The sequence below is a fragment of the Nasonia vitripennis genome (assembly GCF_009193385.2).
Source record: "Nasonia vitripennis strain AsymCx chromosome 2 unlocalized genomic scaffold, Nvit_psr_1.1 chr2_random0002, whole genome shotgun sequence".
Lineage (NCBI taxonomy): Eukaryota > Metazoa > Arthropoda > Insecta > Hymenoptera > Pteromalidae > Nasonia > Nasonia vitripennis.
The window spans coordinates 2758682-2777735 of record NW_022279608.1 but is presented as its reverse complement, the minus strand read 5'-3'; the positions used below and the strand labels follow the sequence as shown (position 1 = coordinate 2777735).

General features: G+C 44.1%; 1 protein-coding gene across 14 annotated transcripts in view; it reads right to left on the bottom strand.

Moving 5' to 3' along the window:
• The window catches only part of LOC100680429 (protein unc-79 homolog), a 2400004-nt gene that overhangs the window by 295638 nt on the left and 2085312 nt on the right, over positions 1-19054 (bottom strand). For all 14 annotated transcript variants that reach the window (XR_004345182.1, XR_004345183.1, XR_004345184.1 and 11 more), the window contains one exon: positions 12977-13228. Coding sequence is in view for 11 of the 14 variants with exons in the window: in XM_031923950.1 (XP_031779810.1) it covers positions 12977-13228 (252 nt within the window). In the remaining 3 variants the exon portion in view is untranslated. The remainder of the gene's footprint in view (positions 1-12976; positions 13229-19054) is intronic.

Here is a 19054-nt window from a genome sequence, read left to right as displayed (position 1 = left end):
CAAATTAAAAAAATTGGTAGAGATTAAAGTTGTAGGATATCGAGGGGACAGCCCGATGGTGACCTTGGATTTGACCTTGAACGCGTTTTTCAAGGTCATTTGAAGGTCAACTTTCGATTTTTAAATAGGAACCCCATTCTTTTATTGCGGGAATGGAAAGAGCGGTAAATTTTACGTTCAGAATGGTATGTTCAGTTGCGGCACTGAAGGTCATCTCAATGTCCTGCAGCCAGAATGAAACCCCGCCTACGTAATTCCTCTAGCAACGCCAAATTAAAAAAATAATATTTTTGGCGGAAGGCCGAGTGTGAGACTCTTTCGACAATTTTCGGAGGCTATTTTTATTTTTGCAAATCGAAAGTTCGGGCGGCAGGTACGGCGCGGGGCCGGGGCGCCTGCTTGAAAATCATTCGTGAGTTAAGCGTCGTAGGGGAAGGTTCGACGGAGTCGCGGTGGCAAGACTGAGCGCGGGACTTATTTTAAAAGGCTTATTTCGGGAGCCATTTTTATTTTTCGCACATCAGGAGTTCGGGTAGGTAGGTGGCGACCACCTAGAGGAGTCATTCGCAAGTTAACCGTCGGAAGGGACCATTCGGGGAATAGCGAGACTTATGGACGCTAGCGAGGGCTCATTTGCGTCTTGGCCGCTGGACAGAGAACATCTAAGAAGGGATTTCATCTCGGATACAAAGTAAAAGTAAAGTTTGAAAAAAAATAATTTGACCTTGAAATGACCTTGTAGGACTGGCTCAAATTCGAGGTCACAATTCTCCCCCCCCCCCCCTATACAACAACTTTGGTCTCTACCACTTTTTTTTAATTTGGCGTTGCTAGAGGAATTACGTAGGCGGGGTTTCATTCTGGCTGCAGGACATTGAGATGACCTTCAGTGCCGCAACCGAACATACCATTCTGAACGTAAAATTTACCGCTCTTTCCATTCCCGCAATAAAAGAATGGGGTTCCTATTTAAAAATCCAAAGTTGACCTTCAAATGACCTTGAAAAACGCGTTCAAGGTCAAATCCAAGGTCACCATCGGGCTGTCCCCTCGATATCCTACAACTTTAATCTCTACCAATTTTTTTAATTTGGCGTTGCTAGAGGAATTACGTAGGCGGGGTTTCATTCTGGCTGCATGACCTTGCGATGACCTTCAGTGCCGCAACCGAACATACCATTCTGAACGTAAAATTTACCGCTCTTTCCATTCCCGCAATAAAAGAATGGGGTTCCTATTTAAAAATCCAAAGTTGACCTTCAAATGACCTTGAAAAACGCGTTCAAGGTCAAATCCAAGGTCACCATCGGGTTGCCCCTTCGATATCCTACAACTTTGGTCTCTACCATTTTTTCGATTGTGGCTGTCCCTGACGAGTTATGAGCGGTGCCCGTTTAAATTGGGTCACCCTGTACCTCTATATATATATATATATATATATATATAGAGAGAGAGAGAGAGAGAGAGAGAGAGAGGTTGATCAATGTAAAAAGTTGCTGCTACAACCCTGATGAAAGGTTACACTGTTCACACCTAGTTAACTAAAGTATCTTGAAAATTCTGGCTGGACACCTATTACTGACGTGGGAAATATAGCTAATAATAATGGGAACTTTGATGTGACAGTTGTCTCAATCAATGATTTTTGGTTTCGCTGAAGATTATCGCAGAATCGTTGTAAACGTTGAGCATGAACTTATTCTCACAAGATCGAGAAATGATTAAAATGCTATTTTGCAACAGGCTTTAATGGCGGACGGGAGACCTACATATAAAGATTTCAAAATCGAGATCAATCGTATAGAGTGGCTTATGTCCTACCTCGTGCTTTCAGACCGACGAAAAATACAACTATTTAACTATATTCAAAAAGATATACCGATTCCGATGAGTTTTTGTCCATGGGAGTTGTATGAGTATCCAGTACTTCTAGTCTAGGCACTGAGCACTTTTCGTCGGACTTGAATGGCCAGTAGATCACCAAGGTTTTTTCTATGTATTTTTGCCTCCTGAACATGAATTTCGAGGGTGGAATGCCTAAAAGTGGTCAGGTAATTTGTTATTAACAAATTAATTCAACAAAATTATGTTATTTCCCAAAAACAGTCTTTTAGACTCTTTATATGATTTAAAATCGAAAATGTTCTTATAAGATTTTCTGATAAAGGCTTTGTTTTCGAGTAATAGAGTACTAAAATCCGGACAAAATCGCGATTTTTTTCTCAATTTTATCAAACTTGATCAAACTTGATCAATTTTTACTCAAAAACAAAGGCTTTTTCAGAAAATCTTATAAGAACATTTTTGATTTAGAATCATGTAAAGAATCTAAAAAAATATTTTTTGTGTTGAAATAACATAATTTTGTTGAATATTAACAATTAATTTGTTAATAACAAATTACCTGACCACTTTTGTGCATTTCACCCTCGAAATTCGTGTTCAGGAGGCAAAAATACATAGAAAAAACCTTGGTGATCTACTGACCATTCAAGTCCGACGAAAAGTGCTAAGTGCCTAGCCTATTCCAGCAACCACGCAACATGTATGGACTATGAAAACATGCTGGAAGAACCTCGTTTTATCATTCTACATGACCGCATTGTCAAGTATAATCCTATAAGCAGTGATATTAAGAAACTTGTATAAAGCTATATAAAGCTTGTATGAACAAACAATCGAATCAGTATTATCTTAAACCACCAGGATAGATCTTAAACCGTCAGGATAGATCTCAAAAATAAATAAAAATAACATTCCGTACACACCTTTTAAGGAGGATAAAAGCGCTAGAAGAATGCAAGATGATAAACAATGTAATATGTATCGCGGAGAACCTTGTTTTACTCCTACTAATAAAATTGAATGGTGGAAAAATACTCGACGCATGCGCGCGCGCTCTCAACGTTGCAACGGAGAGTGCGCAGCGGCGTGAAATTCAAAAAGCCTAAATTTACACCTACACTACTTGAACGAATAAAACGAACTGAACAATACATGTCTTTACAAATAATGTTTTACGTACCTATCTTTTTTTGAATAAACTAAAATAAAAATGAATATTTTGTTGTATTTATTTATTAATCTCAACCTTTAATCCTACAAATCCTATTCCAAATTATCCATCACTGTCGATATAATAGTAGTATTAAAAGTAGTAGCCGATCACATCTCAGGTCGATAAAGTAAATTACCGATGCCAACTCTGAGCTATGGAGGGGGTCGGTAATGGAGGCGTCACCGTCGACAACACTTGTTTATGGGGGGCGCCACCGCTGACAGCACGGTCGATATGCAATTCCCTGTCGGTACAACAGGGACCTATTAATATAAGTTACCATGCGTCAGTATTTGGTGGCCCAGAACCCGCTTGGCCCAGTAGCTGCGCAGCCCCTACTACTTTGTCTATTGTTTTTCTACTAGAAATAAGGATAGCTCTGGTTTTGTGGCTGGCAAGTTCTAGGGCGCTAGCCAGTCGTGTATTATATAGATAAACTCCTTAGCTATGTCCCTCACTTCTTCCTTGTGTTTTGCCACTACTGCAATATCGTCAGCAAAGCCTACTATTGTTGCTCCTTTGGGTAGTTCCAGTCTTAGTTCCCCATCGTATATGATTTCCCAAGTCGGTGGGCTAAGTACTGACCATTGGGGGACGCCTCCTGTAACTTCATAGGTCTTGGTACCCCCCTCAGTGTTATATAATAGGATTCTGTACTTTAAGTAGTCGGACATAATCCTTCGCATATAAAAGGGCACATGCTGCTTCTGTAGTGCCTTGTGTACTTTTCTTTGTTGTGCTGAGTTAAATGCATTTTTAATGTCTAATGTAACTATAGCGCAGAACTCCTTTTTCTTTCCTTTCCACCTTTTCTACTCTATAACTGTTCACGCAGTGTCAATCACTAGGCTAACTGCATCCAAGGTTGAACGATTCTTCCTAAAGTCATATTGGTGTTCGGCTGATTTACCTTTTGTTTCTATAAAATGTTCCATCCTGACGCAGATTATGTGTACCAGTATCTTATCCGAGGTATACATGCAGAGTTGTCTATATGATGTGTCTTAGAGTAGCCTTTTTTCTTTTGGCAGGAGCACGAGTCGCTGTTTACTCCAGTTTGTAAGGAATATTTTTTTAATGAAACTTGGTTCTTCCAGATGCCTGGAGAACAGTGCAAACACTACCCTGTATAATATTTCGAGGCATCTTGGAGGGGGCGCGGAGCTTACTTTTATCTTTCTCATACTATTGTATATGGTCGACCCCAATGGTCCTTACTGACCTCGTCCTGTAATTCCTTAAGGCATCGTCGCTTGTTTACGCGGATTTTCTTTTCTAGACTCCTTTTAGCTTCCTTCATTTCTTTTTTGCGGGCATCTACCATTTTCTGGCCTCCTTTAGTTTTATAGTACTCCTTCCTTGCCCGCTGATCTTGTCTTCTGGTCCGGTGGCACTCACTGCGTGCACTTTCAACCTCCTTGTCCGACCAGTATACTGGTGGTCATCTACAGTTGTGCACTTTGCTTAGCATGGCTGCGTTACAGGCTCAGGTGATATTATGCATTACCTGTTCAGTCTTGCTGTTTGCCGATCTTAGCAGTTGCATTTCTTGCAATGCCAGCAGAAACATCCCCTCATTATAATCCTTCTTTTTTCAACAGACTCCGTTTGTCTTTGTACTTGTACAGATTCTCTGTTCTGATTTTCTTACCTCCATTATTATAGCCTGGTGATCGCTATTTGTGTAGTGTACACTTATGGTCCACGTGTTGATTGAGCCAATTAGACAGCTACTTACAAAGGCTCCTCTTCTAAAGGTGGAAATGCTATCCTACCTAACTTATACCAGGAATATGAGACCAAATGCTTATAAAAGCACCTGTCCTTTTTGGTTAATCCTTTGATTGCCCCATTCTACGGCCCATGCGTTAAAATGACTTGCGATAATTACTGAATTTTTTCCAGCAGCATCCTGCACGATTTGATCTAGCTGCTTAAACTGTTCGATCGGTTCATTAGTCGATGCATAGAAGCTGTATACGTGTATGTCCGCTGTGTGTAAGAGAGACAGAGAAAGACTGACTTACTGATAACATATTTATTAACGCCCTAGCCCGTAGGGCCGTGGGGCGAGGTAAGCAATACAGAGCAGGATTACAAAAAGTATACTTTGGCGAAGAATAGCGAAGCAATTACAATAGCATATCTTTGGCACAATAGAGCTTTCTCCCTTACGTTTGAGTATACGATCAACAGGTTCGGTATTATAGTCACATACTAGAGTCAATATCATTACAATATGATGCTTATTTTACATAGGTTTGTGGTAATTTTAAGAAGTTGCTTTTTAAAAATATTAAGAGACGGACTTTATCTGATACTTACAGGAAGGATATCCCAGAAATGCATTCCTTTTATACATTTCGGTTTTAGCGAACGGAATCGCAAACGCAGAGGGAATGTTTCTAGTCGAGCGCCTGAAATCATCGCCGGGCATCGGAAACCAGTTAAGTAGATAATCAGGACGCTTGACAGTAAATAATTTATACAATAAAACATTAAATGATAATTTCTTCTGTGATCGAGCGAGAGCCATCCTAGCTTATCATAGTAAGTTTTAAGCGACGCATCTTTTTTTAGATAAAATATAAACCGCACAGCCGCGTTACGAAGTCTTTATAGTTTAGTTGCGGGGTAATCAGTGAGATCGAGATAGACTAGACAAGCATAATCAATATATGGTAAAACTAAAGTACTTAATAACTGCGCTTTAAGCTGGCTATTTAAGCTATAGCCCTTATATCTTAGTCCATATAGTGCAAAGTGAGCTTTCGTAAAGATGCCGGACACATGTGCATTCCAGGAAAGCGTTTTAGACAAGGTTACTTTAAGGTTTCTCGCAGTGTCTACAAAGGGAATTACTACATCTTCAACTAGTATTGGCGCAATATGACTTACATCTAAACGCTTGTGGTGTTGCACCGACCCAATAGCCATGACCTTTGTTTTACTGACATTAAGATGGAGCTTATTTGTCTTGGACCAGTTTAAAATATAGCTAGCATCGTCATTCAATTGAACAACAGCTGCATCTAAATCGCGAGATGAACATTGAACATAGATTTGCACGTCGTCAGCAAAGAGCATACACTTTGACTTACAGTGCTGCAAAATCGACAGTATCTCGTTTATATATATTAGAAAGATAATAGGGTCTGGAGAAGAACCTTGTGGAACTCCTGAAGTGCTTGGAAAAAAACTTAAAAGCGTGCCGTCCAAACCAACTACTACTTGCGAATGCTTAGACAAATATGAATGAAACCAAATAATAGCCTCATTAGAAGAACCAATGAGTTTCAACTTCTTCAGCAGTGTGGCATGATTAATAGTGTCAAATGCACGTTTAAAATTAAAGAGCAATAACAGCGTAATTAATCCAGAATCTGCTCCTGATCTAATATCATCCGTGACCTTTAAAAGTGCTGTTTGGGTGCTATAGTTGCTGCGAAATCCTGACTGATATGGTGTAATAATATTGTGTGTCTCGAGATATTCGATGCGACGTTGCAAACGTCGCAGCCGCGTCGATACGAGGAATCTCTTTCGATGCGGCCAAGCTCTGAGTGCGCGGAAGAAACAAGCGAGTTGGATTGTTGTTGTCGGTGCCAGCCTGACCTCGAGTTCGAGGAACGGGCCGGCTAACCGTACACGTTGGCACGAGAGTGAGCCTTGTCGGCGCGCGCGCTGATTGGTCCTCCGCATGTCGCGAGCCAATCAGCGGGCGCCGATGTGCGACTCGCTATCCGCGCGGACTGCCAGCCAATCAGGCGCGAGGAAGATGCGCGGGCCCGACGAGCGCGAGTGGAGAGTGAGCGCGAGAACGAGCGGGAAATCCGGGAGTTCTCTCACGACTGTCGACGGAGTACGTCGACGTGCGAGAGAGATACGTGGCCTCCTCTGTTACGAGGAGAATTGGGAGAGTCTCCCAAGGTTGTGCGAGTGTGCGAGAGTGTGAGAGAGTCACAGGTGCAGCGCGTTGGCACGAGCAAGTGCCGACGCCCGGACGAGCCAGCAACCATCCGCACGAGAGGAAGGAAGCTAGCCAGTCCGCCATCATCGTCCGGAGGACCAGAGCAACCAGCAGCCTTGGCGTGGGAGAGCCGAGGAAGCTAGCCGTCACCAGGTCCACGAGAGTCAGGGAGGCGCCGGCGGGAGCACCGACGGACGTCCACCAGGGAAAGAGCGAGTAAGAAAGTATTAGAGAGAGAGAGAGAGAGAGAGAGAGAGAGAGAGAGAGAGAGAGAGACAGCCGTCAGCGGACTGGACCTGGGCCTGTGGCCCGACGTCTGCTGCACGAGCGTGGCTCGTGTTTGAGCGTCCCAGCGTAAGCCCTGCGTGGCTAAACTGTGCGCGGGAGGCACTACAGCCACCGTGTTGTAGGGAAGGGCTGGGCGAAATACATGTGCAATAAAACTTAACCATTGTGTGTGATCATTTTCCCCTCTCCCTAGCGTTCTCCCAAACGTGATGATCGCGGTCAAATCCTAGTGCATGCGAGGCTCTAGGTGTTGCGCACCTGTGTTGGGAGGCACAGCGTCGTAATTGGCATCCCTGGTGGGGATTCGCAATCATCGAAAGGGAGAGGTGAAGTGTTTTCGCGAGTGTTAGTGTAAAGTGCGCGGAGTTTGAGCGACGGAAAGATGCGCAGCGGGCCACGAGACAAGCTGCTGACGTCTTTTCGTGTGGAGAGAGACGGCGAAGAGAGCTCAGCGATCAGTCGTCAGCTGTTGAAGTCGCACCATATTGTGCGATGAATCAGCTGACGAAACGGCCGTTCGTAGTGGGACTCGGAGTAGAGCCAAACGCTAAACGTGATAGCGTGGGAGGCTCTACCGTGTCCCCACGAGATGTGCTGCGACGCGTGCGCTCTAGCGACAGCGAGTCTGCCGACGGCGACGACTGGCACACAGTACGTCATAAGCGTCGTCGGCGGGGCTCGCGAGTAAAGCTTTTCGACGAAAGTCGGAAGCGAGGAGACTCCTCGGTCTCATTGTCGGGTGACAATGAGAGCCAAGAGAGATCTTCGAGTTTGTGCTCGAGTGAGAGAGACAGTGTGTGTACTGTGATCGCGAGGTGCGAACGGCCAGGTTACTTGCGGTTGTCCGAAAGGATGATAGCAAGGACCGCGGCCTGCGCAACCTCCAGCACAGTCAGTGACGTGGCCGAGGGAGATGTGTTGCGAGGAGGCTCGGGCTCAAGCATAGACGTCAGCGTAGACAGCGGCTATGCGAGCCGAGTGAGTGTCAATCGCAGCGAGAGAGACGTTCGCGTGTGAGAGTTGGAAGAATGCGGACTCACTCTTGAGGATGCGAGAGCTCGAGTCTTTGAGGAGGAGCTTTCTGTAGCTTGGCGAGAAGCTTACGAGGAAGCCCTCCTAGAAGCTCGAGCGAAGCTGCGGGACGAGTTAGCCATGCTAGAGCATGAGCGGCGGCTGCAACGAGTCCGTGAGGAGGCGAGGGAGGCGGCGCGAGAGCAGGTACGGGTCGAGGCGATAGAACAGACGCGTAAAATGGAGGAAGAGCGAATAGGGCGAAAGCCATGTTTGCGAGCCCCAGTCAAAACAACTGATTCAGTTCGCCCAGCTACTCTAGACCAGCTGAGAAGCAGACCGTCTGTGTTCACGAGTGATATTGGTGACGCGGACAAAGAGTTGCTAGAGCCAGAGCGCGAAACGGTGCGACGCCGCGTCTCTTGGGGCAACTCTGGAGGTCGGCCGAGTATGCAACGGAGCTGTGTGAGCTCGGGTGAGGAGTCGGAGGAGGAGAGTGGACAAGGAGAGAAGAGTGCGGAAGAGGAGTCGGAGGAGGAGAGTGAGAGGAGAGAGAAAAGTGCGTCGAGAAAGAGACGGAGACAGAGAGGTTTGCTGAGCAGTGACAGCGAGCTCGAAGTTAACTCGAGCTGCGAGTCTAACTCAGCGAACCTGACGTCATCCGAACGCCGGAAAAGATCAGCCGACTCGCTCAGGGCTTTGGAGTTCCTGAAGCATTGGGAGCTCCAGTTCTCGGGCGAGAGTGATCACGAGGAGGCGGAGGAGTTCTTTGATCGACTGTGTGAGTGCAGAGTAGCGTTAGCGGTGCCAGACCGCGAGCTGCTAGCGGTGTTGCCGTGCATTTTCAAGTTGCAGGCAAGCCGCTGGTATCGGGCGAAGAGAAAGAGCCTGCGAACATGGGAGATGTTCTGCCGGGCCTTTCGTCGCCGATACATGGTTCCGTATTGTCGGGAGGATTTGGAGGAAGATCTGCGCAAGCGAACGCAGTACAGAGAAGAGAAGATCGCGACGTATATCGCGAGTCTTCTGTATCTGACTTCGCGCTTTCGCCGACCTCCATCCGAACGTGATTTGCTTCGTATCGCATATCAGAACCTCCTTCCGGAATACCGGAGAGCTATTGGCGAAAAGTGCGTCAACAGCTGGGAGGAGTTGGAGAGGTACGGCCGACGCTGGGAGCGGCTAAAAGAGTTAGATAGCCGTTACGCACCTCCGCTGCCAGCGGAGAAGATGCGCGTTCCCGGTGCGGCGTACAAGGAGGAAGGAGAGACCCAGAGAGCCGCTGCAGTCGAGAGGACAGAGCATGCAGGCCCTGGTGACGAGTTGCCTTCTATCGAGGTTGAGGAGATGACGAGTGAGAGAAAGAGAGCTTCAACGAGGAGAAAGAGAGCTACTGTATGGCGCGGCCTGGTGCGTCCGACCGCTAATGCCGTGGCTCGAGGGGAGAGGCGAGGAGATGGTGCGTGCTTCACCTGCTGTAAAGTGGGGCACCGGGCATTGAATTGCCCGGAGATGATCTGCTGGGCATGCCAACAAAAAGGACATTCACGAAGGGAATGTCCTGCGCGTAGGCAATTGCCACAGATATCATGCCAACTTTGCAGACGAGTGAGCCACTCAGGTCTGTGTCTAGATTGCCGGAGAAAAATGGCAATGCTAGAAAGACGGAGAGCTGAGGAAGGAAGTGAGAAGAGAGAGAAGTCAGTGGAGGTGGAGAGAAAAGGATGTGAGAGAGTAGTGCTAGAGAGATGTGCAGGGGAGAGAAGAGTGTTGGCCTGGGACCTAGTGAAAGGGTTAAGGCCAACTTCTTCGAGAGAGGAGTCAGCGAGAATGGAGAAGAGAGGAAGTGAGAGAGTGGAGCTGGAGAGATGCTGCGAAAAGAGGAAAGTTTGGACCCGGGACCCAGTAAAAGGTTTAAGGCCAACTTTTCCGAGAGAGGAAGCATTGTTAAGGGGAGGGGATTGCGACGTTGCAAACATCGCAGCCGCGTCGATACGAGGAATCTCATTCGATGCGGCCAAGCTCTGAGTGCGCGGAAGAAACAAGCGAGTTGGATTGTTGTTGTCGGTGCCAGCCTGACCTCGAATTCGAGGAACGGGCCGGCTAACCGTCCACGTTGGCGCGAGAGTGAGCCTTGTCGGCGCGCGCGCTGATTGGTCCTCCGCATGTCGCGAGCCAATCAGCGGGCGCCGATGTGCGACTCGCTATCCGCGCGGACTGCCAGCCAATCAGGCGCGAGGAAGATGCGCGGGCCCGACGAGCGCGAGTGGAGAGTGTGCGCGAAAACGAGCGGGAAATCCAGGAGTTCTCTCACGACTGTCGACGGAGTATGTCGACGTGCGAGAGAGATACGTGGCCTCCTCTGTTACGAGGAGAATTGGGAGAGTCTCCCGCGGTTGTGCGAGTGTGCGAGAGTGTGAGAGAGTCACAGATGCAGCGCGTTGGCACGAGCAAGTGCCGACGCCCGGACGAGCCAGCAACCATCCGCACGAGAGGAAGGAAGCTAGCCAGTCCGCCATCATCGTCCGGAGGACCAGAGCAACCAGCAGCCTTGGCGTGGAAGAGCCGAGGAAGCTAGCCGTCACCAGGTCCACGAGAGTCAGGGAGGCGCCGGCGGGAGCACCGACGGACGTCCACCAGGGAGAGAGAGAGAGAGAAAGAGATAGAGAGAGAGAGAGAGAAAGAGATAGAGAGAGAGAGAAAGAGATAGAGATAGAGAGAGAGAGAGAGAGAGAGAGAGAGAGAGAGAGAGAGAGATCCGAGAGTGAGGCGAGTGTGGTGCGGGCACACTAGAGAGAGAGAGAACTCGAGAGACCAGGGTGTTGGTGTGCAGTGCGGGCGCACACCAAGACGTCTTCTGCGTGAGGCGTCTGGCCAGCGCACGCGAGAGAGAGAGAGAGAGAGAGAGAGAGTGAGGGAGAGAGAGAGAGAAAGAGAGAGAGAGAGAGAGAGAGAGAGAGAGAGAGAGAGAGAGAGAGAGAGAGAGAGAGAGACAGCCGTCAGCGGACTGGACCTGGGCCTGTGGCCCGCCGTCTGCTGCATGAGCGTGGCTCGTGTTTGAGCGTCCCAGCGTAAGCCCTGCGTGGCTAAACTTTGCGCGGGAGGCACTACAGCCACCGTGTTGTAGGGAAGGGCTGGGCGAAATACATGTGCAATAAAACTTAACCATTGTGTGTGATCATTTTCCCCTCTCCCTAGCGTTCTCCCAAACGTGATGATCGCGGTCAAATCCTACGTTTAGAAAAATCCTAGTGCATGCGAAGCTCTAGGTGTTGCACACCTGTGTTGAGAGGCACAGCGTCGCATCGACTACTTGACGAATCATCAATCCATCAAATACTTTTGCAAAATGAGGAATATCTGCTACTGGACGCGTGTCACCAGGTGAACTGGGTACGGGTAACTTGTTTAGCGGCACGATTACAGATTTCTCCCATATAGATGGATAATCACCAGTAGAAATGGATTGATTAAACAAGGTGGTTAAAAACGGAGCAAGTTTAGGAAGAACATCTTGAAAGTATGATAAATATAAGTCGTCGCAACTACGACTTTTGGCCTTTGGTAGGTTTTCGTGCATAGCTTGAAGTACTTATATGTGATTTAGAAGCTTCAAATTGAATTTAGGTGTATCAAGTGATACACTTCGATTATTCTCAAGTATCGAACGCAATACACTGTCCGAACAAGGGGAATGGGCGCGAGTCAATATTAAGCCATGTGTCTGAATCGTCAGTATAATGAGCTCCGAAAGGCACAAGAAAGAAGTTGTGAGCAACTATAACCTTACGTAAATGCGTGCCATAATAGTCATTAGAGAGCAAGTCTGAGTTCAAATCATCTGCTAACACAATATTAGAATACAGATGAGAAACTTTCAGCACTGTGTTGTACGAATTCGTAAGGGTGTGTCCCTTGGCCTACGATAAATGGCACCAAGTAAAATTTTTGCGCCACAATTTATGCTTAGCAGTAGATATTCTGTTTCATTAATGTCCTGAGTGTTTGAAGCCTCCACAATAGAGTATCATAAATCCTAAAGTATATAAAAAGCTATGCCGCCACCATTTTTATATGACTGACTATTAATAGCATTTGTGTAACGATTTCGAAGTGAAAGTAGAGAGAGAGAGAGAGAGAGAGTAGGAGGGTCCCACACGACGTCACTGAGTAGGGGAAGGGGAAAGCCTACATGACGTCACTAGCGCTGCTTTTTATACCGCTGCTTCACGCTATCACGCAAGACAACCATTTTCCCCACCACTCTAGATAGCGAGAGGATAACTATACACCTACCCACTGTAAACGACACAACGCACGACTTAGACTTATACTATTGCTATAATAAATACCTGAAAAAAATTTGTCAGGTTCCCCGATAACTATACTTTGAATTCTTTAAACTAGTTATTGATCGATGGCTTCAATCGAGATAAATCTTCGATTTACGTGGTTGCCCAATAATTAATTAGCAAGCTATTTAAGTAAAATTACTTTCTATTTGAAAAAGATAGAAATATGTATAAAGAAATTAAGTCAGAGATAAAAATTATTGCAATTATAGTATGAGAATATAAAGATACAAAACAAAACTGGGGAATGGCGATCAAGGCAAGCAGTACTAATCAGTATAAATAATAATTACTCACTTTTGATTGTTGTACTCCAGGAATTTTTAAAACACAAGTCATTATTTTTAATATTGGTTTAATGTTTTCTATTGTGGACAGTAACAAAACCAAGCGTCGAAAAAGGGCTTCAAGTTGTGTTATTAGACCGCTCCATGTCGTCACACCTGGACCAAGCCCAGCTTCTAATGGCAGACAATCTAAGTAGCAAGCGATGTTGTGTAGAATTATTGCAAGAAAATCTGTAGGTAGAGATTTTTTTACGTTGAGACTCTGAAACCAAAATAAAAAAAAATAGTACGAAGACCTATTAAATTGTTTAAAAAAATGTAGTTTAAAAAATCTATTGAGCAAAAAAGTGAGTATCACTCTCTTAATATCTTTACGTTTTTATTTTAAGATGCTGGCTTTATCTTGTAGGTAAAGGAGCAACAACGGATAACTTATCTTCATCGGTAAGTTGCCGACTATGTAAGCGCTAGTAGTCTGTATGCAATAGTCTACCTAAACTTTTGTAGGTATCACATGTACGTGTATAAAGCATTGAAAATAGGGGCAGCCCTGGGTATATAAGAAGTTCCGCTACCCGTGCAGAGCTATTCGCTTTCTTGTTATTAGTCCAGGTTGTCAGATAAACGATGGTTCCCATCAGCTGGCCTATCATTCTAGTACTCAGTATTCTACGAGCATAGCGCTCTCGAACAGTACTACGAAATATAGCCCCTCTTTCATATTAGAAGACAAAAGTTAGATCCATTCTGTATTAAATTAAAACAATCTACATATTATTCTATTTAATTTCTACTAGCTAAAAACTCACTCGCTAACGCTCGCTCGTTATATTCAAACATTGATTCGAGTTTTAAATATATATATAATCCACAAATTTATAATAATAGTAATATGAAACAAAAACAACAATAAAATAATACACTATTATTAAAATATAATTTTATTTTAAAATTAGAAGTAATTACATTATATCATTAAAACATGATACTTATTATTTAAATTTAAATTAAGTTTAGAATGTATAGTTATTGAGTAATATTATGTAGTTATTAAAAAAATATATTTAATTTGATGCGATGTGATGTATTAAACATAACACCAAAAGGATTAGATTTTATTTACGACGAAAAAAACATCAGAGTAAAAGGATTAAATTTGACGTGAAGACACAACTACATACCACTATAGACGATAAATGGGATATTGCGAAATGTTCGTCATATTGACGGTCATAGTTTTTAAGATGTTCTTTACATCGAGATCTAACGATGAGACGAATAAACTTAAAAAAGATGTGATATTGTAACAGGATGTGGATTTATGCGAGGAAGACGATGATAATCAACGGAATCGCGCTCCCACGTTGCGGTGGAGAACTTCTTGACACCCGCGATCTACCCACGTTGCATGCAGCTGACGAAGCTGCTTTTTTCTGTTAGTTGTCTACGCAGCGCCTGGTGCGTGCTCGGCTGCTCGACTGCGTTGATTAAGGGGTCAAGCCTGGGTTAAATCCTGCAAAAAAACTAAAAGATATTCTTCTTACCAAAAAATTTTTGATTTGATGTAATTTGAAAAAAAAAATTCTATTGAAAATATATAAAATATACACCATTTTTATCGAAAAAAAACATGTATATACCTTGTAAAATCATTGACCAAAATTCATGACATTTCATTATATAAATAAGTGTTTTTAGTCACTTGCCACGGCTTTTTGAAAGATCCGGACCGTCTTCTATACTCTATCCGGGCTTAAAATGTACCTTAAACATGCCCCCTCGGACCGATCGAGAGACATTACGTAGCCGCGGCTCTCTCTCCCTCTCCCTCTCTCTCTCCCTCTCTCTCTCTCTCTCTCTCTCTCGCTCTCTCTCTCTCTCGCTCTCTCTCTCTCTCGCTCTCCCTCCCTCTCTCTCTCTCTCTCGCTCTCTCTCGCTCTCTCTCTCTCTCTCTCTCTCTCTCTCTCTCTCTCTCTCTCTCTCTCTCTCTCTCTCTCTCTCTCTCTCTCTCTCTCTCTCTCTCTCTCTCTCTCTCTCTCTCTCTCTCTCTCTCTCTCTCTCTCTCTCTCTCTCTCTCTCTCTCTCTCTCTCTCTCTGGTGAGTATAGTTGACAGCTCTGCTGATCCTTTTATTTTTTTATTATTCTATTTAATTTCTACTAGCTAAAAACTCACTCGCTAACGCTCGCTCGTTATATTCAAACATTGATTCGAGTTTTAAATATATATATAATCCACAAATTTATAATAATAGTAATATGAAACAAAAACAACAATAAAATAATACACTATTATTAAAATATAATTTTATTTTAAAATTAGAAGTAATTACATTATATCATTAAAACATGATACTTATTATTTAAATTTAAATTAAGTTTAGAATGTATAGTTATTGAGTAATATTATGTAGTTATTAAAAAAATATATTTAATTTGATGCGATGTGATGTATTAAACATAACACCAAAAGGATTAGATTTTATTTACGACGAAAAAAACATCAGAGTAAAAGGATTAAATTTGACGTGAAGACACAACTACATACCACTATAGACGATAAATGGGATATTGCGAAATGTTCGTCATATTGACGGTCATAGTTTTTAAGATGTTCTTTACATCGAGATCTAACGATGAGACGAATAAACTTAAAAAAGATGTGATATTGTAACAGGATGTGGATTTATGCGAGGAAGACGATGATAATCAACGGAATCGCGCTCCCACGTTGCGGTGGAGAACTTCTTGACACCCGCGATCTACCCACGTTGCATGCAGCTGACGAAGCTGCTTTTTTCTGTTAGTTGTCTACGCAGCGCCTGGTGCGTGCTCGGCTGCTCGACTGCGTTGATTAAGGGGTCAAGCCTGGGTTAAATCCTGCAAAAAAACTAAAAGATATTCTTCTTACCAAAAAATTTTTGATTTGATGTAATTTGAAAAAAAAAATTCTATTGAAAATATATAAAATATACACCATTTTTATCGAAAAAAAACATGTATATACCTTGTAAAATCATTGACCAAAATTCATGACATTTCATTATATAAATAAGTGTTTTTAGTCACTTGCCACGGCTTTTTGAAAGATCCGGACCGTCTTCTATACTCTATCCGGGCTTAAAATGTACCTTAAACATGCCCCCTCGGACCGATCGAGAGACATTACGTAGCCGCGGCTCTCTCTCCCTCTCCCTCTCTCTCTCCCTCTCTCTCTCTCTCTCTCTCTCTCGCTCTCTCTCTCTCTCGCTCTCTCTCTCTCTCGCTCTCTCTCTCTCTCTCTCTCTCTCCTCTCTCTCGCTCTCTCTCCTCTCTCTCTCTCTCTCTCTCTCTCTCTCTCTCTCTCTCTCTCTCTCTCTCTCTCTCTCTCTCTCTCTCTCTCTCTCTCTCTCTCTCTCTCTCTCTCTCTCTCTCTCTCTCTCTCTCTCTCTCTGGTGAGTATAGTTGACAGCTCTGCTGATCCTTTTATTTTTTTATTATTCTATTTAATTTCTACTAGCTAAAAACTCACTCGCTAACGCTCGCTCGTTATATTCAAACATTGATTCGAGTTTTAAATATATATATAATCCACAAATTTATAATAATAGTAATATGAAACAAAAACAACAATAAAATAATACACTATTATTAAAATATAATTTTATTTTAAAATTAGAAGTAATTACATTATATCATTAAAACATGATACTTATTATTTAAATTTAAATTAAGTTTAGAATGTATAGTTATTGAGTAATATTATGTAGTTATTAAAAAATATATTTAATTTGATGCGATGTGATGTATTAAACATAACACCAAAAGGATTAGATTTTATTTACGACGAAAAAAACATCAGAGTAAAAGGATTAAATTTGACGTGAAGACACAACTACATACCACTATAGACGATAAATGGGATATTGCGAAATGTTCGTCATATTGACGGTCATAGTTTTTAAGATGTTCTTTACATCGAGATCTAACGATGAGACGAATAAACTTAAAAAAGATGTGATATTGTAACAGGATGTGGATTTATGCGAGGAAGACGATGATAATCAACGGAATCGCGCTCCCACGTTGCGGTGGAGAACTTCTTGACACCCGCGATCTACCCACGTTGCATGCAGCTGACGAAGCTGCTTTTTTCTGTTAGTTGTCTACGCAGCGCCTGGTGCGTGCTCGGCTGCTCGACTGCGTTGATTAAGGGGTCAAGCCTGGGTTAAATCCTGCAAAAAAACTAAAAGATATTCTTCTTACCAAAAAATTTTTGATTTGATGTAATTTGAAAAAAAAAATTCTATTGAAAATATATAAAATATACACCATTTTTATCGAAAAAAAACATGTATATACCTTGTAAAATCATTGACCAAAATTCATGACATTTCATTATATAAATAAGTGTTTTTAGTCACTTGCCACGGCTTTTTGAAAGATCCGGACCGTCTTCTATACTCTATCCGGGCTTAAAATGTACCTTAAACATGCCCCCTCGGACCGATCGAGAGACATTACGTAGCCGCGGCTCTCTCTCCCTCTCCCTCTCTCTCTCCCTCTCTCTCTCTCTCTCTCTCTCTCGCTCTCTCTCTCTCTCGCTCTCTCTCTCTCTCTCTCTCCCTCCCTCTCTCTCTCTCTCTCGCTCTCTCTCCCTCTCTCTCTCTCTCTCTCTCTCTCTCTCTCTCTCTCTCTCTCTCTCTCTCTCTCTCTCTCTCTCTCTCTCTCTCTCTCTCTCTCTCTCTCTCTCTCTCTCTCTCTCTCTCTCTCTCTCTGGTGAGTATAGTTGACAGCTCTGCTGATCCTTTTTGTACTGCTTTTCTGCTGCTTCTTGCCTTCGGGCCCTCTTCTGTTGTAGATAGTTGCACGCTCCTTTTTGCAACCTTCACGACGATACATAAATCGCCGAAGGTTGCAATTTTTCTCTGTCATCTTTTCTACTGCAAACTTTCTACACAGCTCCTAACCTACAAATCTGCTTGGCTTGGCTTGGCTTGTTTTCTCACTTGTACGGCGTCTCTTTCTCTTCGCTATCAACATCGTGGCGACATCTGCTGCATCGTGGGAGAACTTTCAAGGCGTCTTCACTCTGATCGAGGTCGGTACTTTCACGCTCTTTCCACTAACGCTCCATCTAGCCGTAAGAGTCACAACACCTACTCTTTCTCTCCGTCGATAACTTATCATCCTCCTACAAATATCTGCTTATCAACTGCTAGTAAGTTATTGACGAGAAATGAGTGCAAACGGTGAGAAGAGTGTGGAAGTGCCTTTTCAACCATGCAGCAGCTGTAAACAACCCATACAGCACAAAGACCCCAAAAAGTGTGAATCTTGTGGTCTGTAACTACCACGTCAAGTGCCAAAACACCATCAACATCAAGACTATCGTGGTGAACGAAAGGCAGATTATAGCCTGTCCCTCATGTGCAGACAATAACAACGGCAAGGGTGCCAAAGTGAGGACTAAATCCACCTCTGCTACAACATCAGCGATGGAAGTAACTGCAACAACAGCTGCAGGCAAGAATACTCCCAAACAATAGCAGCCGGTGAATAAGAAGACGAGGTCAGCACCACCATCAGCCAACACATCGAGAAATCCCTCACCAACCCGCTCGGCCGGAGTAACAACACCTACGCCGTCCGTTGAGGCCGCTTTGAGGGACATTCGCGGAGCACTCGACGACATACGTAATACTCAAACGGAGGCCCTCAAGACCCAGAACAGCGTGTTGGAGAGGATTTCTAAAATTGAGCAGCGTCTGGGCCCGCTGGAGAAGTGACTTAAGGCCCTCGATGAGCTGCCTGCACTCAAAACTCGCATACACAATGCTGAGTTCACCATCACCGAGCTGCAGGCACAAATCCAAGATCTGTCATCCAGGAGCCCGACAATGCAGCAGGACAACGGCAGTACTGTGCCCAAAACTGCGGAGATTTGTAGCCTATGCAGTGAATTGGCGGAGGTCAAGAGGCGCTAGGAGCAGACCTCGAACTGTGTGGTTGTTGTCACGGGTTTGCACTATACCCGTGAAACCTCGCTGCACTTCCTCGATTTCTCAACTGTGAACGCGCTTGACCCCACGGTCCTCATAAGAGATGTAG